The 24,130-nt window shown below is 44.7% G+C and overlaps 1 protein-coding gene across 1 annotated transcript in view; it reads right to left on the minus strand.

The window, feature by feature from the left end:
* ZNF831 (zinc finger protein 831) overlaps positions 1-24,130 on the minus strand; it is an 80,566-nt gene that overhangs the window by 39,369 nt on the left and 17,067 nt on the right. The window contains exon 3 of the mRNA XM_068525099.1: positions 11,044-11,195. Within this exon, the coding sequence (XP_068381200.1) occupies positions 11,044-11,195 (152 nt within the window). The remainder of the gene's footprint in view (positions 1-11,043; positions 11,196-24,130) is intronic.

Below are 24,130 nucleotides of genomic sequence, written 5' to 3' on the forward strand. Positions count from 1 at the left end.
TGTTGTTGAGTTAACCAAAAGCAAGTTGCACAATGAGATGGGCAGTGTGGTACCACTCATGTTAAACACAGACATACACACACATACGCACACGTGCACGGAAATAACGATCTGGCAGATGCCCTCGTAATTCCAAACTGTAGTTTTATCTGAGAGGGGCGTTGGGAATGGGGGTGGTGGTCAAAGTGAACATGAGCCTTATTACCATAGTTTAATGTGTTAAAAGAAGCATGATTCATGATTACACGCATGACTAAAAACTAATAATTAACTTTTCTATTCCTCTAGGTGGAGCATCCCTTTTTTCCAAGTTCTTTTTCAATGCAAACCTGCCCAACCTGTTTCAGGAACTTTCTCATCAGTCTCCTAGGTATCCACCCTACCTACCCCAAGCCTCTCTCCACCCTGCACCTACATTGGATGGTCTTCCCTCTGCCCTCCTCTCCTGCACCCAAATCCATCAATGGCTCCCCACTGTTCTCAGGAGAAGGATGAGCCCACACCAAGGTCTCAGATGTGCCTGGTCCCTCCCGCCTCCTCTCTCTGCACCCTGGGCATTTCCCACCATCCCTCCTTCAGCCACAGAAGGCTCTGGGTCAGCGTCTCAGACTCTTACAAATGCAGAGTTTGAACCTGCCTAGGAGACCTCTGACACCCCCAAGCTCCCACCCCCATGAGGCAGAAAAGGTTCGGTCTTCAAGCAGGGTCTTTGCAGAATGTTGGTCCATGGCCTCTACAGCCAACTCTGTTGAATGTAGAGTTTAAGTTGATACAGGTGAAGGCCTTACAAGAGTTGAGGAAATCCCAGATAAGACAGTAGAAGCCAGGGGGATCTTATTGACAGAGAAAAGCGGATATGACAGCACAAGAAAGTCCCAGGGAGGGGCTCAGACCCCCCAGTGGGTGGTGAGTCACAAGCTTAGTGTTAAATAAAATGGAATCACCCAGTGAGAAAGCTATTCTCCCTACATCCCTCTGATTAGGGAAAGAAGAACGTCTCAGCTGGGTGCTAATATATCTCTAACACCTCCCTAACGCTTCCAAATCTCTTTTTAAGCAAAGGGAGTGTACCTAGGGCTCTTGGTCTTCTGCCCACAATAGTCTAGCTAGAATTTGTTTACCAAGAAAATATTGTTCATAGCATTTTCTTTCTGTAAAGTTCTCTTAATGGCATGTGATATTGGCTTTCCATTTTTGGTGTCAATAAACAGTTTCTTTTGAAAATAAACGTATTTATGGCTTTTGTCAGTGAGCTTAAATGGATCACATAAGCGACTAATTGCACAGGTGACATGCAGATGTGACATTTCTGACTGTAGGAAACACCATGGACCCCCAGATTCATCATCTGGGTGGCCCTGGGCAAGTCACTGGATGCCTCTCTGAGTCTCAGTTTCTCCCTCTGCAAAATGAGAATGAGTCACTCATCGCAAGTCTGTTGGGGGGATTAGATGTGGGTGCAGCTCCTAAGCTGAAAGTGCCCTCTGAGTTTAGTTATTGGGAGATTTTTCTAAAATCTCACTTTTAAATGTAGCCCCGAATCACACGGCGTTTACTGCCAGAAGCCACGCCAGCTGCAGGAAATTGCAAACCCAGAAACTCGGTGGAGTTCTTATCGTTCAATAAAGCATCTCCCTCAATCAATATGACTTCAGATGCGTCATCTGGGCACAGGGCCACGCTGGGCTCCTCTTCAGTGTTCCAATTTTAGCCCGTGTACCGGCAGAAGCAGCACAAGCTTCCAATGTGCCCGGCAAAAGCCCGAATGATTAACCTCAACTACATCAGCGTTCTCCATTCAGTTCCACAAAATGCGTTTCTAAGGAAATATATGAGTGCTCTTTACATCACGGAATGTTTTAATGTATCCCAGCATCGGAGTAAATAGAACAGGTCTCAGTTAATGGAGCAGGTCCTTTTAACACAAAGGATTTCAATAATAAAAAAAATAAAAGTTGATATGTCATCGGCTGGAGAGAAAGAAATGTGCAGATAAACACAGAAACAGGGCAAACCTAATTATGAGATTCTTTTTTTTGCAGCCCAGGGTCAATAACTGTCATATTAGGAAAAGGGTAATAGGGCTGGCTGCTGATGGGTTTTAAGCTCCCAGAGACTAGAATGTCCCACTTGAAATGCAAACAGAGTTGAATGATGTTGCGCTATCCCCACCGTGCCCCACGTCCTGAAAAGAAAGGTATTCATTTCAGAGCGGTGACCCCATCAGGAGAGATGCATCAGGAATTGTATAACCACAACAAAAGAGAATCAGTAGTGGCTTTCGCTCAGGTGGTGTCACCCACTTTGTATGGACGTGTGGGTTTTTCAATTGCTTTTCCTAATGGAAAAATAACACTCAAATGCGAGAACACCAATGCGCACGCGCGCACACAACACGCACTTGCAAAGCTGCCCTTCCTAAGTCCCTAAGACCCTAACTTGGTAAGTAAACAGCGGAGAGATCGTTTTCATAACAAGCTTAGTGGTGAACTTCCCCTTAAGCTACAAAAGATGGTCTTTCTCTGACCGTCAATTACACGACGTAATTGCCAAGTGGAGAACGGCCCCCCAATTCTTAAACTGGCACCCAGGAAGACAGGTGCTCAGGTAAGATGAGAAACCGCCCCAGCAGGGTCCCATCACACATTTAACTTAAACCCTGACTTCTGAAACTCACTACCTCCTACACAGATCCAACATCTCAGTTAATCCCCCGGCAACAAGCCAGTCCAGTAAGACGTCATCACAGTTTCAGACACTTCATGCTGAAACCAAATGGCATACACCACACGGCCAAGCGGGGACCTCTGAGAATTCCTCACCAGAAATTGCTGTTTGTTGTCAAAGCAGCCCGGATGGACGGACTGCCTGTTTTCTTTCCTTCCTTTCCCTCAGTGGTCCTCAAACATGTTTTGCCTGAGAATTTCTGCTCAGAGTTGTAGGCACCGTTCATACTCTAATGATGGATTTGTAGAATTTTCAAAGACAATTTTGACTACTGCTGGCTTTGGAAGCACATCCCCCACTCAAGATTTGGTCCCCCTGTGGTGTAAGAGAGGACCTCAGGTTAAAAGACATCAGAGCGAACACCTGCCAGCTCAAAGCCCCCATCTTTGTCTCGCCAGAGCTCTCACCTGTAAGGCGGAGGTGGCATTAGATGATCCTTACGGGTGAAGATGGCAATTCCACAAATTTGAATCTAGCAAGGGGGTAGGGGGAGCTGGAACTTTTTTTAGATAAGGAAGTTTCTTTTATGAGGAAAAGAACGATGAAGTTTGCTTTTATGCTGCTTAGCCCACCGCCATCCAAACTCGATACCCACTGGATTCTTCCATTGTTGACACATCCCCAAAACACCATCAGGAACGAAACCTCCAGACTGCATGCCCCTTCCTTCATTCTTAAAGATTTGGGGGCTGGTTTTGAATGTCCTTTCAACTGAAGGTGAGCTTAAAGGAAGCTTAAAATAAGGAGACTCACTTCTGCTGTTCAGTTGGTCATTCAACAAACACTACGGATCTGCTAGGCACCCTGTGCAAAGGAGAAGATGACTTATCAGCTGGGCAAACAGGGTCCTTATTAGCTGAGATCATTGCCACGGAGGAAAGACCACGAAAAATGAATTCATTCACAATGGGGACCAAAATTTCACAGTAAACAGTGGAAAATTAAGGACTTGGAGAATTTATCTTGAAAAACCATGAAACCTAATGTTGTGAAAATAAGCAGATGAACCCAAAAAAATGAAAGTAAAGCAAACGTCCAGTTTGTGGGTTATAATGACAAGCTATGAGCTAATTGTTAACATCAACAAAGGTTAATCGAATGTTGATGGGGGCAGAGTACATTTTTACACCAAACCATAGGGTAGAACAATGGGCTATTCTTCACTTTTACATTTACTTTCAGAGCAAGGTCATCCAGAAAGACTTTTTCCCATCCAAAAAATATTCTAGACTTTCCTCAATTTCTCTAAGGGCTTCTCTTAAGTCTTTGATGTTCCCGTCACTCTCTGGAATTAGCCTCACCAGTTTTCCCTTATTCATTTGTTACCTGATTCTGCCAATGGGAATGAATCAACCCAATGGTCACTCCCATCAATCTCATTAAATTCGATGTCTTGAGCATGATTTGGGGTTTCGCTTGGCAATCAGTTTACATGACATTGTGAAAGTCAATCTGAAGGGCAGGGATGGAAAGTAATGGTAAGGAGAGATGGAGAGAGACAAAGAGAAGTGTTTGAATGGGGTCTAAATGTATCAGCAGTCAGTTTAGTAGGGACTGTTCTCATCCTGTGACAGTCACTGCCTCCCCAGCCGACCTCCGACTGGGAGGTGAATCCCGTGAAGAACGTCTGGATTATGAGGACTGTCCTCAAGGGGAGGTTTGCTCTCCTGGGGATATTCAACCACTCGATAACTAAGAACCATTTTTTACCAGTCCCAGCAGCTCAAGTGTCTGAGATTAAGTCCACCTAACTCCACACCTCAGCCCTGATCTGGAAGTGACCCTGGGTGAGGAAGGACGTTCTTTGCAAGAGGAACAACACTGCAGTTCTTAGTCACATTCAGCCTGGGGGGTCTGGTAAGTCAACGATACTTGATGTCTCCAAAGAAACTTCCAGCTCCCTCCACACCTTTGCTGGGAACTTGGATGGGATGAACCACTGAATTTAGGTTTTAAAAAAGTTCACTCAACATCACTAATCATTAGAGAAATACAGATCAAAACTACAATGAGATATCACCTCACACCAGTCAGAATGGCCATCAGCAAAAAGTCTACAATTAATAAATGCTGGAGAGGGTGTGGAGAAAAGGGAACCCTCCTACACTGTTGGTGGGAATGTAAACTGGTGCAGCCACTACGGAGAACAGTATGGAGGTTCCTTAAAAAGCTAAAAATAGAGCTACCATTTGATCCTGCAATCCCACTCCTGGGCATACATCCGGAGAAAACCATGGTTCGAAAGGACACATACACCTCAGTGTTCATTGCTGCACTATTTACAATAGCCAAGACATGGAAGCAACCTAAATGTCCATTGACAGATGAATGGATAAAGAAGATGTGGTGTATATATACAATGGAATACTATTTTTTTACTCAGCCATAAGAAAATAATGAAATAATGTCATTTGCAGCAACATGAGACCTAGACATTATCATACTAAGTGAAGTAAGTCAAAAAGAGAAAGACAAATACCATATGATATCACTTATATGTGGAATCTAAAATATGACACAAATGAACTTATCTACAAAACAGAAACAGACTCACACACATAGAGAACAGACTTGTGGTTGCCAAGGGGGAGAGTGGGTAGAGGAGGGATGGATTAAGAGTTTGGGATTAGGGCTTCCCTTGTGGCGCAGTGGTTGAGAATCTGCCTGCCAATGCAGGGGACACGGGTTCGAGCCCTGGTCTGGGAAGATCCCACATGCCACGGAGCAACTGGGCCCGTGAGCCACAACTACTGAGCCTGCGCATCTGGAACCTGTGCTCCGCAACAAGAGAGGCCGCGATAATGAGAGGCCCGCGCACCGCGATGAAGAGTGGCCCCCGCTCGCTGCAACTAGAGAAAGCCCTCGCACAGAAACGAAGACCCAACACAGCCAAAAATAAATAAATAAATAAAATTAAAAAAAAAAAAACCTGTGAGTGTTTGACATGCTGCTTAGGTTGCCCATGCGCTGTCCACCCTTAGTAAAGGGGGATCACGTTGGGGTTTCCAGGGGACTTTAAAAAAAAAAAAAGAGTTTGGGATTAGCAGATGCAAACTATTATATATAGGATGGATAAACAACAAGGTCCTACTGTATAGCACAGGGAACTATATTCAATATCCTAGGATAAACCATAATGGAAAAGAATATGAAAAAGAATATATATGTATGTATATATAAAGAATATATATATGTATAACTGAGTCACTTTACTGTACAGCAGTAATTAACACAACATTGTAATTCAAGTATACTTCAATAAAAAAATTTTTTTAAAATAAAATAAATAAAAGGCATGTGACATTCATAACAAACAAACAAACAAAAGAATAAAATAATGCCATTTGTAGCAACATGGATGGACCTGGAGATTATCATAGTAAGTGAAGTAGGTCAGACAAAGAAAGGCAAGGATTATATGATATCGCTTATATGAGGAATCTAAAAAAATACAATGAACTTATTTACAAAACAGAAACAGACTCACAGACATAGAAAACAAACTTATGGTTACCAAATGGGAAAGGTGGGTGGAGAGGGATAAACTGGGAGTTTGAGATTGACATAGACACACTACTATATTTAACACAGGTAACCAACAGGGACCTACTGTAGAACACAGGGAACTCTGCGCCATATTCTGTAATAACCTAAATGGGAAAAGAATTTGAAAAAGAATAGATATATATATATATATATATATATAGATATATATATATATATATATGTAAAACTGAATCACTTTGCTGTACACCTGATACTAACACAACGTTGTAAATCAGCTATAGTCCAATATAACATAAAAATTTTTAAAAAAGAAAAAAATTAAATTCGGTGGTGTTGGAAAGTCAGGAAAATAAAAATTAAAAAAATGAAAAGGTTCAGTTCTAAGGAGAGTCTCAAAGATCCCAATCACCATAAAATCTTATAAATTAGTTCTCCATCCTTCATAACTCCTCTGGCCTTCTGCATGCAGGTGACTTCACTACCAAGCCATATGTTAATTCGAATGATTAGTACCAAGCTATCGGACTAGTTGAAAGAAGAGGGAAATTAAGCATCCTTTTAAAAGATATTTTTTAAAAACACCTTCTCTCTAATCTTCATAAATTATTGACAGGAAGTTTCTCCAAAAATAAAGAGGAGAAAGAATCCGTTACAATATCTTATTTCGGCCCCTGGACACAAGTATTCCTGTCCATTTATTTGAAAATGTTTTGCCGATTCTAATTGGCCTTCAAGGATCAGGACCAAAGGTTTTCCCTACCTTCGAATTGGGAAATTCCCCTGCAAAGGTTATTCTCAATTTCTTTGTTGGGTTTCATCAAGTTCCCCCAAGTTACAACCCCTCAGGTCACCCGAAACAAATCACCCTATCATTGTCCTGCTGTGGAAACCAGGTCTTCCCCCCACAAAAATATACACGTTTGCATGCACTCATGTGCACACACACACACACACACACACACACACACCGTGAGGTCAGCCCCCTCACTGAGCAGCCAGCTCTGATCTCTCCAACCAGGACCTGCCAGGTCAAAGGAGACAAGAAATTTGTTTGTAAATGGTGGGCGACCAAGGCCCATCTTTAGGTTCCTTTGAAGTTACAGCACTCTGTCTTCAAACACCCAACACTCTGAGTGCCTGTCACTCTGCTGTGAAACATTGGCTTTGGGAGATGGTGGCAATAAACTTCCCAAGCTCCTTTGATTTCCAGGTGGTATTTATTTTAATGCAGTCTACAACCTACCCCCAACCCGGTGGTGTCCATAACAGCCCGTCCACCCCGGGCTTGCTGGTTTACCCAACCCGCCATCCCTGTTCCCTCTCTGACACTTCAATAAGGAATGGGGGTGGCGGGGTGATTAATATTCCCCGGGCCAATGCTTAGACCACACCCCACAGGCTCACACCTGCCCTGAGTGGACATTGTGGCGGGAGGGAGCCCTTTGAAAATGGGCACCAGTGACCCAGACCTCTGACTCAACTGGCTGTTCCAATAACAAACATGAAAGTGCAGACATTTGTCACCACCCTGGGCTGTTGCTGCAACATTATTACCTACATGGGGGGAGGGGCGCTAGGTTCCCAGGGGGATTTGCATTACATTTGGCCTCTCAATCTTAGCTCCACATTTAGATTTTGTTTCTGATTTTTTTTCTGTTTGGGGCTGGTTTTATCCCCCATTCACTGGAGCCCGCAGTTTGCTCTCAGGATTTTGGTAGGAAAGGCTGATGTTGAGATCAGAAGTGTACAGAAGTGGGATTCTCCCAGCGTGGAGGGAGCAGGGCCATTCCCTGAGGCCGAGAGAAGCTTGTAAAGGAAAGACGGTGTGGAGAGGACCATGAAAGATCAGAGGCTTTCCAGCTGGCCTCTCTGCTGGCACGGGGGCCCCAGGGGCACCATGAGCACACGGGCACACATGTAAATTAGGAAGAGGCAACCACTTCCACTGAAGGATGTGTGGAAAGCTGTCCCCCACCCCCTTGGGAGAAGGAGGAAGGAGCTCCTTGCTTTGGGCTGACAGCCCCACAGTCAGAGCAAAAGGCTGGACCAACCAGTGGTGGCTGGATTTCAGCCCCTATGGGCACCATCCACATAGCCATACTCAGAGGCCCTGCCCGCCCCCTATCCAGCCGGCCGCAGGCCTTCTTCCCAAAGAGAAGCGAATAGGGCCCCTGACCCAACACACCCGTCTCACGATCGAAGCTGCCTGTGGTCACTTGGACAAGACTCCCCACAAGTGTGAACACATCCTGCTGGGTGGTGGGCTGGGTGATCCCGTTTTAATGAATACATACTGATTTAAGCTTATAATAGAACTTTCCTGCCAAAACTGTTTGCACACCCTAAGAGCACAGATGATGGGCATTATTGTAAATTGAGTGTTCATGGGTGCTGCTGCCTTTTTCACTTAGAAACACATTTTAAGGTCCCTTCTGTCGGTTCCCAGATAGAGGGAAAGTTGTTGAAGTGGTTAGTGGTTGAATCATGCCTCCCCCTCCAAGTCCTAAGCCACAGAACCTGTGACTGTGACCTTACTTGGAAAAAGGTATTTGCACATGAAATGAAGAATCTCAAAATAAGATCATCCTGGATTTAGGGCGAGCCCTAAATTCAATGGCAAGTGTCCTTATAAGAGAAAGACAGAGGGAGATTTGACCCACAGAAACACAGGGGAGAAGCCCTGTGAAGATGAAGGCAGGGATTGGAGTGATGCGGCCACAAGCCAAGGATGCCTCGAGTCCCCAGGGAAGCTGAGAGGCAGGGAAGGATCCTCCCCTAGGGGCTTTGGAGAGACAGCAAGACTCCTGGCCTCCAGCACTGGGAGAGAATACACCTTGGACCAAGGTGTTTTACACCTTGGACCAAGTTTGTGGCAATTTCTTCGGCTGCCATAGGCAATTTTCTTCCCCAGTCCAGAAAGCCTCTGTTCTATTCTCCCTACACCTGAATTTCCAGAAGAAGCTGTCTCTCTCCCGAGAAAACTCCCCCTCTGGGCTCTTCCTCCAGCCCTGACCTTGTCCTCTGCTAAACAACAGGCACCCTGGTCACCACGCGCTCCACACTCGGCACTCAGCATACGCCAGATCTTAACGCACGTGTGTGTATGCTCAGGAGATAATTACAGTCAACATTTATCACCTGCCTTGGGGTCTGCAAATTCCCTGCCGCACACGAGCTCACTCCATCCTCACACTGAGCCACTGGGTGGGCAAGACCTCCATCAACGGCCTCGCTGTACAGACAGAAGATTCCCAGGAGGGAGCTCACTGACCCGCCAGTGTCATTCCCCACGTGATTTGAGCAAAGGATGGACAGCAAGCCTGTCTGTCTGTCTTCACCCTGAACCACGTTTATCCAGAGCAGGGATTGTCGTCTTTTCCCTTTCAGTTTCTAGCATGGAGCTTAGCAATGGAAACATGGAAGCTGATGTGAGTTTCCAGGAGCAGCTTGATTCAGCTCTATTTATGGTGCTGGGAAGAGAGCTGGTGGGAAAGCACTGCCATTAGGGAAAACTGACAGAGTTCTGGTGGGTTCTGGTGGGTTCTGCTGTGGAGGTGGAATCGCCCATGAACACCCCAATGGGCAGTTCCATTGGCTGTATCTACTTGACCGGAAGGAAAGCAGTGGAGTTCAAGGTGATGAGCCACAGAAAATGAAGAAAGGGCAAAGCCGGGTGCCCCGATTGCATTTTTGTCTACACCCGCTCAGCCTCCCCCCACGAGGTCTTAACCCTTGACGTCCCATAAAAAGACAGTGCTTTTCCTTCCACAACTGGCCATCCAGTTGAGCAAATACCTACCTTGATTTAAACTCTCACTGAGAAAAAGACTAATCCTCGTCCTTGCCTGCCTACCAGAGAGGGCGTCGGGGTTGGAGGTGGGGGGTCGAGGGGCAGCATGCAAGCGCCATCTGCCCGCAGGGGGCGCTGGAGCCACACAGAGGTAGAGGAGGAGGCGCCCCAGCCAACTGTCTCCAGGGACCAAAACCGCAGCCAACAAGCAGAGCCCAGGGTCAGCCCTTGAGCCAAACAGACAGCAATCAGCCACAAAAGGATGGTAATTCAGTCACCACTGGCCAGATGGGACCGGCCACCTTCTCAAATATGGTCTCCATCTTCCCCAGTCAACACATTGCCAGCAAGGCTAAGGCTGCGCTCATGACTGCCAGGCAGAGGGGAGGAAGGGAGGGAAATTGTGGTCCAGAGAAGTTACGCGATTTGCCCTCGCTGCCCAGTGATTGCACCTTAAAATAGCCCTTTTCCAGGAAGCAGCCTCCATTAGTTCATCCTTTGTTTGTTTCCGAGAATGATGAAGAGGGCCCCTCTTACTACCTCCCGTGGAAGCGTGTTCCCTGCAGCTCTCACATCATAACTCCTCCTTATTCTTCTATCTCACATTCATTCGAAAGCCCATCCACTGACCCATTTTAGCCTCACAATGGCCCTGTGGAAAGAATCCAGTGAACTTCCTCTTTCATGATGGGGAAAAGTAGAGGCACCCAGAGTTCCGATTCAGGTTTTCCAGGTCCAGGAGGGAATCTGTACTTGGACAGGGCTGGGCACCCGTGGCCAGTACTTGAGGACGTTTGTTGTCTTCTCAATACTGGATTCTCAATATCCTCACCCAGGACCCTCTCCCCTAGTTTAGAGTCTCGACTGCCCCACAGAGGTGACACTTTTGTCATCACCCCACATGCATCCCGTCTCCCTGCTGGACTTCAGGCTCCGGACAGCAAGGATGGCTGCTCTGCTCGTTTCACATCCCAGCAGCCTGGTACCCGGTTTGGATCCACCCCCAAGGAGAGCCTTACCTGCCGTTTCTGAAGAAGGCTGCCCGCAGGTCCTGCGTGGGGCCGGCCCCTCGGCTGGGGGTGAGCGGCCGTCTTTTCTCAGCACCCAGTGTGGCTTCCTCAGTCTACTGGCTCTCAGCTGGAAACGGCTTTGCAAGAAATTCCCTTTGTACCTGGGGGACGAGAAGCACACGTGCAGTGATCAGCCTTGAGAGTGTGTCCGGGAGGTCACAGGCACGAAAATCCAAGACAGGATGCTCGGAGGATAAAATCCAGGTCCGTGTGGGAAGCCTGGGAGAACACAGGGACGTGAGGTCCAGGCAGCTCATCAGCTATCAGCAACCGCTCTTCCCTCCAGTCCTTATTCTCCCGCCAGGACGTGGGGATGACAACAGGACGCAACTCAGGCGGCCGTTGTAGGGATGAAATGAGGTGGCGCCTAGAAAACGCTTCCCACACCACTTAGCACACAACAAGCGCTTAATAAAGGTCAGTTGCTGTAATTAAATACTGAATTATATGGTCTTGACTACTTACTAAACAGGCTGTCCAGTAGAACTTTCCACAGTGATGGGCGTCTTCTATAACCTGCATGGACCAATATGGTAGCCACTAACCACGGGCAGCTCTAGAGTGAGTGAAATGTAGTTCATGTGTCCGAGAAACTGAGCTTTACATTCAATTTCATTTTAATGAGTTTAAAGAGCCACTGGTGGCTAGTGGTTCCCGTTATTGGACAGGTCAGGCCCAGAGCGTCTCCTCTGAAAAAACGGGCATCACACATGCTCCCCCCTAGAGAAGCTCTTCCAGATCATCTGGTCTATGTAAAATAGATAGCTAGTGGAAAGCAGCCGCATAGCACAGGGAGACCAGCTTGGTACTTTGTGACCACCTAGAAAGGTGGGATAGGGAGGGTGAGAGGGAGATGCAAGAGGGAGGGAATATAGGGATATATGTATATGTGTAGCTGATTCACTTTGTTATACAGCAGAAACTAACACACCATTGTAAAGCAATTATACTCCAATAAAGATGTTAATAAATCAATAAAAGGAGAAATAAACATTCAAAAATAATAATAATAATAATCTCTGAAACAGAGCCGTCACATCCCAGGGGGAGGGCACGACAGGGTAGAGAAAGAAAATAGTGAGCTTCTCAACATCACTAACTATTAGAGAAATGCTAATCAAAACTACAATGAGGTACCACCTCACACCATCAGAATGCCATCATTGAAAAGTCTACAGTGGGAGGGGCAAGATGGCGGAAGAGTAAGACGCGGAGATCACCTTCCTTCCCACAGATGCAGTAGAAACACATCTACACGTGGAACTGCTCCTACAGAACACCCACTGAACGCTGGCAGAAGACGTCAGACCTCCCAAAAGGCAAGAAACTCCCCACGTACTTGGGTAGGGCAAAAGAAAAAAGAAATAACAGAGACAAAAGAATAGGAACGGGACCTGCGCCAGTGAGAGGGAGCCGTGAAGGAGGAAAGGTTTTCACACACTAGGAGCCCCTTCGCGGGCGGAGACTGCGGGTGACGGAGCGGGGAAGCTTCGGAGCCACGGAGGAGAGCGCCGCCACAGGGGTGCGGAGGGCAAAGTGGAGAGATTCCCGCACGGAGGCTCGGCGCCGAGCAGCACTCACCAGCCCGAGAGGCTTGTCTGCTCCCCCGCTGGGGCGGGTGGGGCTGGGAGCTGAGGCTCCGGCTTCGGTGCTAGCCGGCAGGGAGTCCGGGAAAAGGTCTGCAGCTGCCGAAGAGGCAGGAGACTTTTTCTTGCCTCTTTGTTTCGCGGCGCGCAAGGAGAGGGGATTCAGAGAGCCGCCTAAACGAACTCCAGAGACTGGTGCGAGCCGCGGCTATCAGCGCGGACCCCAGAGACGGGCGTGAGACGCTAAGGCTGCTGCTGCCGCCACCAAGAAGCCTGTGTGCGGGCGCAGGTCACTCTCCACACCGCCCCTCCCGGGAGCCTGTGCAACCCGCCACTGCCAGGGTCCCGTGATCCGGGAACAACTTCCCCGGGAGAACGCACGGCGCGCCTCGGGCTGCTGCAACGTCACGACGCCTCTGCCGCCGCAGGCTCGCCCCGCCTCCTCCGTACCGCTCCCTCCCCCCGCCTGAGTGAGCCAGAGCCCCCGAAGCAGCTGCTCCTTTAACCCCGTCCTGTCTGGGCGGGGAACAGACGCCCTCAGGCGACCTACATGCAGAGGCGGGTCCAAATCCAAAGCTGAACCCCGGGAGCTGTACGAACAAAGAAGAGAAAGGGAAATCTCTCCCAGCAGCCTCAGAAGCAGCGGATTAAAGCTCCACAAACAACTTGATGTGCCTGCATCTGTTGAATACCTGAATAGACAACGAATCATCCCAAATTCAAGAGGTGGACTTTGGGAGCAGGATATATTAATTTTTCCCCTTTTCCTTTTTTTGTGAGTGGATATGTGTATGCTTCTCGGTGAGATTTTGTCTGTATAGCTTTGCTTTCACCATTAGTCCTAGGGTTAGGTCCGTCCGGTTTTTTTTGTTTTGTTTTTTTTTTTTACTTAAAAAAATTTTTTTTTCCTAATAAATGTTTTCTTAATAATTTTTTCCTTATTTTCTATTTTTAGAAATTAAAAAAATTTTTTAATAAGTTTTTTCATATTTTTTATTTTTAAAAAATTAAAAATTTTTTTCTTAATAAATTTTTTAATTTTTTTTCTTATTTTTTATTATAAAAAATTAATAAATCTATCTTTAAAAATTAAAAAAAATTTTTTTTCTGAATACATTTACTCTTAATAATTTTATTTTCTTATTTTTTATTATAATAGCTTTATTTTATTTTATTTTATCCTCTTTCTTTCTTTCTATTTTTTTCTCCCTTATACTCTGAGCTGTGTGGATGAAAGGGTCTTGGTGCTCCAGCCAGGCATCAGGGCTGTGCCTCTGAGGTGGGAGAGCCAACTTCAGGACACTGGTCCACAAGAGACCTCCCAGCTCCACGTAATACCAAACGGTGAAAATCTCTCAGAGATCTCCATCTCAACATCAAGACCCAGCTTCACTCAACGACCAGCAAGCTACAGTGCTGGACACCCTATGCCAAACAACTAGCAAGACAGGAACATAGCCCCATCCATTAGCAGAGAGGCTGCCTAAAATCATAAGAAGGCCACAGACACCCCAAAACACACCACCAGACGTGGACGTGCCCACCAGAAAGACAAGATCCAACCTCATCCACCAGAACACAGGCACTAGTCCCCTCCACCAGGAAGCCTACACAACCCACTGAACCAACCTTAGCCACTGGGGACAGATACCAAAAACAACGGGAACTATGAACCTGCAGCCTGTGAAAAGGAGACCCCAAACACAGTAAGATAAGCAAAATGAGAAGACAAAAAAACACACAGCAGGTGAAGGAGCAGGGTCAAAACACACCAGACCTAACAAATGAAGAGGAAATAGGCAATCTACCTGAAAAAGAATTCAGAATAATGATAGTAAAGATGATCCAAAATCTTGGAAATAGAATAGACAAAATGCAAGAAACATTTAACAAGGATGTAGAAGAACTAAAGAGGAACCAAGCAACGATGAAAAGCACAATAAATGAAATTAAAAATACTCTAGACGGGATCAATAGCAGAATAACTGAGGCAGAAGGAAGGATAAGTGACCTGGAAGATAAAATAGTGGAAATAACTACTGCAGAGCAGAATAAAGAAAAAAGAATGAAAAGAACTGAGGACAGTCTCAGAGACCTCTGGGACAACATTAAACGCACCAACATTCGAATTATAGGGGTCCCAGAAGAAGAAGAGAAAAAGAAAGGGACTGAGAAAATATTTGAAGAGATTATAGTTGAAAACTTCCCTAATATGGGAAAGGAAATAGTTAATCAAGTCCTGGAAGCACAGAGAGTCCCATACAGGAAAAATCCAAGGAGAAACACGCCAAGACACATATTAATCAAACTATCAAAAATTAAATATAAAGAAAACATATTAAAAGCAGCAAGGGAAAAACAACAAATAACACACAAGGGAATCCCCATAAGGTTAACAGCTGATCTTTCAGCAAAAACTCTGCAAGCCAGAAGGGAGTGGCAGGATATACTTAAAGTGATGAAGGAGAAAAACCTACAACCAAGGTTACTCTACCCAGCAAGGATCTCATTCAGATTTGATGGAGAAATTAAAACCTTTACAGACAAGCAAAAGCTGAGAGAGTTCAGCACCACCAAACCAGCTTTACAACAAATGCTAAAGGAACTTCTCTAGGCAAGAAACACAAGAGAAGGAAAACACCTACAACAACAAACCCAAAACATTTAAGAAAATGGGAATAGGAACATACATATCAATAATTACCTTAAATGTAAATGGATTAAATGCTCCCACCAAAAGACACAGACTGGCTGAATGGACACAAAAACAAGACCCATATATATGCTGTCTACAAGAGACCCACTTCAGACCTAGAGACACATACAGACTGAAAGTGAGGGGATGGAAAAAGATATTCCATGCAAATGGAAATCAAAAGAAAGCTGGAGTAGCAATTCTCATATCAGACAAAATAGACTTTAAAATAAAGACTATTACAAGAGACAAAGAAGGACACTATATAATGATCAAGGGATCGATCCAAGAGGAAGATATAACAATTGTAAATATTTATGCACCCAACATAGGAGCACCTCAATACATAAGGCAAATACTAACAGCCATAAAAGGGGAAATCGACAGTAACACAATCATAGTAGGGGACTTTAACACCCCACTTTCACCAATGGACAGATCATCCAAAATGAAAATAAATAAGGAAACACAAGCTTTAAATGATACATTAAACAAGATGGACTTAATTGATATTTATAGGACATTCCACCCAAAAACAACAGAATACACATTTTTCTCAAGTGCTCATGGAACATTCTCCAGGATAGATCATATATTGGGTCACAAATCAAGCCTTGGTAAATTTAAGAAAATTGAAATCGTATCAAGTATCTTTTCCGACCACAACGCTATGAGACTAGATATCAATTACAGGAAAAGATCTGTAAAAAATACAAACACATGGAGGCTACACAATACACTACTTAATAACGAAGTGATCATTGAAGAAATCAAAGGGGAAATCAAAAAATACCTAGAAACAAATGACAATGGAGACACGACGACCCAAAACCTATGGGATGCAGCAAAAGCAGTTCTAAGAGGGAAGTTTATAGCAATACAAGCCTACATCAAGAAACAGGAAACATCTCGAAAAAACAACCTAACCTTGCACCTAAAGCAATTAGAGAAAGAAGAGCAAAAAATACCCAAAGCTAGCAGAAGGAAAGAAATCATAAAGATCAAATCAGAAATAAATGAAAAAGAAATGAAGGAAACAATAGCAAAAATCAATGAAACTAAAAGCTGGTTCTTCGAGAAGATAAACAAAATTGACAAACCATTAGCCAGACTCATCAAGAGAAAAAGGGAGAAGACTCAAATCAATAGAATTAGAAATGAAAAAGGAGAAGTAACCACTGACACTGCAGAAATACAAACGATCATGAGAGATTACTACAAGCAACTCTATGCCAATAAAATGGACAACTTGGAAGAAATGGACAGATTCTTAGAAATGCACAACCTACCGAGACTGAACCAGGAAGAAAGAGAAAATATGAACAGACCAATCACAAGCACTGAATTGAAACTGTGATTAAAAATCTTCCAACAAACAAAAGCCCAGGACCAGATGGCTTCACTGGTGAATTCTATCAAACATTTAGAGAAGAGCTAACACCTATCCTTCTCAAACTCTTCCAAAATATTGCAGAGGGAGGAAGACTCCCCAACTCATTCTACGAGGCCACCATCACCCTGATACCAAAACCAGACAAAGATGTCACAAAGAAAGAAAACTACAGGCCAATATCACTGATGAACATAGATGCAAAAATCCTCAACAAAATACTAGCAAACAGAATCCAACGGCACATTAAAAGGATTATACGCCATGATCAAGTGGGGTTTATTCCAGGAATGCAAGGATTCTTCAATATACGCAAATCAATCAACGTGATACATCATATTAACAAACTGAAGGAGAAAAACCATATGATCATCTCAATAGATGCAGAGAAAGCTTTCGACAAAATTCAACACCCATTTATGATAAAAGCCCTGCAGAAAGTAGGCATAGAGGGAACTTTCCTCAACATAATAAAGGCCATATATGACAAACCCACAGCCAACATCGTCCTCAATGGTGAAAAACTGAAACCATTTCCACTAAGATCAGGAACAAGACAAGGTTGCCCACTCTCACCACTATTATTCAACATAGTTTTGGAAGTGTTAGCCACAGCAATCAGAGAAGACAAAGAAATAAAAGGAATCCAAATCGGAAAAGAAGAAGTAAAGCTGTCGCTGTTTGCAGATGACATGATACTATACATAGAGAATCCTCAAACTGCCACTAGAAAACTACTAGAGCTAATCAATGAATTTGGTAAAGTAGCAGGATACAAAATTAATGCACAGAAATCTCTTGCATTCCTATATACTAATGATGAAAAATCTGAAAGTGAAATTAAGAAAACACTCCCGTTTACCATTGCAACAAAAAGAATAAAATATCTAGGAATAAACCTACCTAAGGAGACAAAAGACCTGTATGCAGAAAATTATAGGACACTGATGAAAGAAATTAAAGATGATACAAATAGATGGAGAGATATACCATGTTCTTGGATTGGAAGAATCAACATTGTGAAAATGACTCTACTGCCCATAGCAATCTACAGATTCAATGCAATCCCTATCAAACTACCACAGGCATTTTTCACAGAACTAGAACAAAAAATTTCACAATTTGTATCGAGACACAAAAGACCCCGAATAGCCAAAGCAACCTTGAGAACGAAAAATGGAGCTGGAGGAATCAGGCTCCCTGACTTCAGACTATATTACAAAGCTACAGTAATCAAGACAGTTTGGTACTGGCACAAAAACAGAAATATAGATCAATGGAACACGATTGAAAGCCCAGAGATAAACCCACGCACATATGGTCACCTTATCTTTGATAAAGGAGGCAAGCATATACAGTGGAAAAAAGACAGTCTCTTCAATAAGTGGTGCTGGGAAAATTGGACAAGTACATGTAAAAGTATGAAACTAGAGCACTCCCTGACACCATACGCAAAAATAAACTCAAAATGGATTAAAGACCTAAGTGTAAAGCCAGACACTATCAAACTCTTAGAGGAAAACATAGGCAGAACACTCTATGACATAAATCGCAGCAAGATCCTTTTTGACCCAGCTCCTAGAGAAATGGAAATAAAAACACAAATAAACAAATGGGACCTAATGAAACTTAAAAGCTTTTGCACAGCAAAGGAAACCATAAACAAGACCAAAAGACAACCCTCAGAATGGGAGAAAATATTTGCAAATGAAGCAACTGACAAAGGATTAATCTCCAAGATTTACAAGCAGCTCATGCAGCTCAATAACAAACAAACGAACAACCCAATCCAAAAATGGGCAGAAGACCTAAACAGACATTTCTCCAAAGAAGATATACAGATGGCCAACAGACACATGAAAGAATGCTCAACATCATTAATCATTAGAGAAATGCAAATCAAAACTACAATGAGGTATCATCTCACACCGGTCAGAATGGCCATCATCAAAAAATCTAGAAACAGTAAATGCTGGAGAGGGTGTGGAGAAAAGGGAACACTCTTGCACTGTCGGTGGGAATGTAAATTGATACCGCCACTATGGAGAACAGTATGGAGGTTCCTTAAAAAACTAAAAATAGAACTACCATACGACCCAGCAATCCCAATACTGGGCATATACCCTGAGAAAACCATAATTCAAAAAGAGTCATGTACCAAAATGTTCATTGCAGCTCTATTTACAATAGCCAGGACATGGAAGCAACCAAAGTGTCCATCATCGGATGACTGGATAAAGAAGATGTGGCACATATGTACAATGGAATATTACTCAGCCATAAAAAGAAATGAAATGGAGGTATTTGTAATGAGGTGGATGGAGTTAGAGTCTGTCATACAGAGTGAAGTAAGTCAGAAAGAGAAAAACAAATACAGTATGCTAACACATATATATGGAATCTAAGGGAAAAAAGAAAAAGAAAAAAAGGACATGAAGAACCTAGTGGCAAGATGGGAATAAAGACACAGACCTACTAAAGAATGGACTTGAGGATATGGGGAGGGGGAGGGGTGAGATGTGACAGGGTGAGAGAGTGTCATGGACATATATACACTACCAAATGTAAAATAGATAGCTAGTGGGAAGCAGCCGCAGAGCACAGGGAGATCAGCTCGGTGCTTTGTGACCACCTAGAGGGGTGGGATAGGGAGGGTGGGAGGGAGGGAGATGCAAGAGAGAAGAGATATGGGAACATATGTATATGTATAACTGATTCACTTTGTTTTAAAGCAGAAACTAACACACCATTGTAAAGCAATTATACTTCAATAAAGATGTTAAAAAAAAAAAAGTCTACAAATAACAAATGCTGGAGAGGGCGTGGAGAAATGGGAACACTCCTACACTGTTGATGGAAATGTATATTGGTACAGTCACTGTGGAAAACAGTATGGAGGTTCCTCTAAAAACTAAGAATAGAGTTATCATATGATCCAGCAATCCCACTCCTGGGCATATATCCAGACAAAACTATAATGCAAAAAGATACGTGCACCCCTATGTTCATAGCAGCACTATTCACAATAGCCAAGACATGGAAATAACCTAAATGTCCATTGACAGATGAATGGATAAAGAAGATGTGGTATATATATACAACGGAATACTACTCAGCCATAAAAAATAATGAAATAATGTCATTTGCAGCAACATGAGACCTAGACATTATCATACTAAATGAAGTAAGTCAGAAAGAGAAAGACAAATACCGTACGATACCACTTACATGTGGAATCTAAAATATGACACAAATGAACTTATCTACAAAACAGAAACGGGCTCACATACATAGAGAACAGATGTGTGGTTGCCAAGGTTGGAGGGGGGGGGCAGAGAGAAATGGATTGGGCGTTTGGGATTAGCAGATGCAAACTATTATATATAGAATGGATAAATAGCAAGGTTTTACTGTATAGCACAGGGAACTATTCAGTATCCTGGGATAAACCATAATGGAAAAGAATGTATATATATATGTATAGCTGAATCACTCTGCTGTACAGCAGAAATTAACACAACACTGTAAATCAACTATACTTCAATAAAATAAATTTTAAAAAAATACTGAGCTTCTATCTACAGTTATTTTTATCTAGACTTTCTTATATCTCTTGTTGCAGGCCCTTTATAATGTACATAATACATTAGGGGAGTAGAACAGATGTATAACTGGTAAATGAACAGTTGTGCATTTCTTAGGGTGCAGGCTTAAAATTTTTTACCAATAAGAATGTGCAGCCAAAAGCAGACCAGCAAGCTGATCTAGCCCCCCACTTGGCAGGTGAAAGAACTGAGAAGCAGAACGCCTGCAATATGCCCTAAGACCCGAAGTCCTGTAGCCAGGTGGGACCTAAACTCTTGACTCGAGTCCCTGAACCATTTTGACCATTATCGGTGGTCAGCTCTTTGAAAAGATCGTTGCACTGCTTCTAGCTGCCTGGTTGAGCCACAGGGACTCCCTTCCCTATGCCAGCCTCAGTTTACAAGAATTCTGTTCCCTCGATGAGGCTCTTTAGAGCCACCTGGCTGGGGAGGAAGGTGAGGCAACCTGCTTGGCCATTTTTCTTTCTCATTTGCCTGAGCTGCCGCCCACATCCAGCCGCAGTCCCCTAATAATCAGGGCTGCTTGCAGAATTTAAGTAAGATCTGCAGAACTCCGTATCCTCTTGGGCGCTCATTTTCATAGCAGCAACAAGAAAAAAGTGACTCTTTCTTCATCTTTTTCATGTTTGGGAGAGGCTCCACTTACAGGCCCTGTGGCCTCCCGGGCCTTGGGCAGGAGCTGTCACTCCCCAGCGGTGCCTTCCTGGCTCTTTGAAGCAGCCCATCCCTGCTTGTCGAGACCCCAGGGTCCTGAAAGAGCTATCTGAGCCCGGGTGGAGAGCAACAGCGCTGCCGGTCTGCTAAGCACAACCCCCTGAACCAGTCGGGGCTCCTGCTGGGCCGGGGGAGAGTGATTTCCAAGTACAGAGACAAAGGCAGGAAGGAAGGTGGGAGGTGTGGGAGCATTCTTCCCCTGTGTGCCGTGGGTCACCTTTGCCCCCGGTCAGTGGGTGACTGCCACAAGCTGGCAGGTGTTAAGAATGGCACAGTTTGAACTGCAGGGAGGTTTGCTTTTGGAAAACGGACCAAAGCGAGGAACTGCGCTCAATGAAAAGAACTAGGAGACCGCTGAGAGAGCTCCAGCCTCTGGATTCAGATCTCATTAAGGCGGAATTTGGACCCTTTTGGCCTTGCGGGGAGCCCAAGTGGACCTTGGCATTGTCTTCAAAGCAATTTTTGTTTAGTCATGGGCAGGGTCTACTTTTTTCCCTCGTGTATTCTCCAGAACATTCTGTGTGCAGCCCCTCCTAGAGCAGCATCACCCTGGGAATGGACAGCCAGGGTGGGGCAGGTCCTGCAAGCTCGCCATCACCCGTCCTGCAAGGCCCCTCGCAGTTCAGCAGATGCCGTTCGTGCCTGTCTCCACCGCCTTCACCGGGCTGCTCGTCTGTGGCCGGCTGCTGGGACGCACACTTACCACCTTCTCAAGAGGGCTGCCCCAGGCCAGTGGGAGCCAGCTCGCCTGGAAGGCCTGGGAGAGTGTGCACACCCCCCATGAAGGGCCCTTAGCCATTGACTGACTGTCACAGGGTGTGAGAGCCCGGTCCCTTTGCCTCTGAGCAGGACCATCTCTGGGACGCACTTCACACTCCAGAGCTCCCTGTGGGACCAGGCACGGCTGGACCCCCCAAGCCTGCATCTTTGCTGAGTTCTTCCCTCGCCCTTGTCTGCTTCCGTCATCCCTTACAAGTCTCCTGAGAGCCCTCCCTGCGTAAATCTCTTGTACAAGAACCCCCGTCTCAGGCTCTGCTTCTAGGGAGCCCAACCTCAGATGCAAGATCAGAGTGTCGCCCCTGCTTCTCTTCTTCTCACTCCCATCCGCCTATTTCCCCCAGAGGCACTCGGGCAGGTTTGCCAAACCTCCTTAAATATGCACGTATGCTTATAAATATGTAGTGTCGCTTTTGTGCGTGACATCGTACCACAGAGCCATTCTTATTCTCACTTTATTTTTACTCAAGGCTATGTTTTGAAGATCAGTCTAGATTTTTGTATTCATGTCTAATTTTCTGCTTTTAGCTGTCTTGCATAGTGCTTTACATTTTGTTTTAATAAGCTGCTATTTAAGGGCCAGACTTTAAATCCAACTCATACTTGACACACCCTCTGCTCTCTTGGTCTCTCTCTGTAGATCTTCCTGTAAGAGCCGACACTATCAGCACTTACATAAGAACAGCACAGTATCTTTGTTTATAGACCTCATGGAAGACCGATCAGAAAAAAGCTTTCTTACCCCAGGTCAGCTCCAGCCGGGGCACTGATGACTGATGGACCAAGGTCAAGAGCGCAGGGGACACCAGCTTTGACTGGAGTCCAGTGGGAAGCTCACAAAAGGAGGCAGGGTGAGGTTTGTCATGTATCTTGATGCCGGTTGACAGCCATTGACCGCCCTGCCTACTCCAATCCCGCCCTGACCCCCATGCCCACTGTCCCTTTTATCAGCCAAGTCTTGGAAGGTAGATCCAAGGAGGCAGACTTGCAGGTTTGCGTGGCCTGCCTGACACATGCTCATCCTGGGGAAGGAATATGTGGTCTGTCATATCATCCCCCTCACTTTCCTCTCTTGATCCCACAGGGAGTAACAAAGCAAAGAGAAGTGGAGTGGAGGCATGGCGGACCCTCAGCATCCCACCAAACCGGACTTGGGACCGGGGTCAAAGCTCTGGTGCCGTGGAGCACGCCACAGAGGGTCTCAGCCATGAGGAGCGACAGCCACCTCGTCCCTAGGTCTGCGTCTCCATCTCACTTCAGGGTTACCTCATTGAATAGGTAAAAAGTGAGCAGACACACACTTCAGACATATGAACATCTGCTTTAGAAGGAAAAACACCATCAATTAAGAGATTTCCATCCTCCGTGTGTTCTCCTGTGCTCTCCCCTTCTGCGATGAATCTACAGTTTAGGGTTTCCAAAGCACCCTTCGCCCATATAACCTCCAATCTCCTCCTCACTCATCCCGATGCACTTGGGGCTTCACAATTCATTGTTCATTTGTCAGGAGCTCCCTAGAACAAGTCTCTGAGCGTTTCATGCTTCGTACAGCACTGTACACAGTTACAAATTAATCAATAAAATCCAATTCCATGGTCCAGTGCCTGCTCCGGGCACGGCCGAGACATTTTTTCTGAATGCTCTGAATCTCTATGCCTCTAGTTAGTGTCAGGGTAATTAGGTGTCCAAGTATGAATTTTCTACATTTTCCCATTTCCACTCTGAAAATGGACCCTGCCTTTTCTAATCCCTCTCCTTTAACTCATGTGCTTTCATTAATGACAACACCCATTTTCATTACAGTGTGGTGTTTGGAGTTGGCAACAAAGGGTCGAATGATACAGAATGGAGGGCCCTGAAATAAACTTCAGGTACAAACGGGAAGTTAAAATACAGCAAATAAGTGAAAAAAGGGGGTTGGGCCAGGGGTCTATAAGCATTTTTATATAAAGGTCCAGATAATAAATATTTTAGACTTTACAAGCCACATACAATCTCTGCCACACATTTTTCATATACATATATATATACATATGTGTGTATATATATGTATTGGGTTGGCCCAAAAGTTCGTTTGGGTTTTTGGTACCATCTTATAGCCAAACCTGAACGAAGTTTTTGGCCAACCCAGTATACATATACAAATTCTTTTTAAAATGTAAAAATCATGCCTACCTCACATACAGGTATACAGGACGTACACAGGGCATACAGAAACAAGCCAAGAGCCAAACTTGACCCAAGGTCCACTGTTTTCTATATAAACAAA

This window comes from Eschrichtius robustus, chromosome 16 (assembly GCF_028021215.1).
Source record: "Eschrichtius robustus isolate mEscRob2 chromosome 16, mEscRob2.pri, whole genome shotgun sequence".
Lineage (NCBI taxonomy): Eukaryota > Metazoa > Chordata > Mammalia > Artiodactyla > Eschrichtiidae > Eschrichtius > Eschrichtius robustus.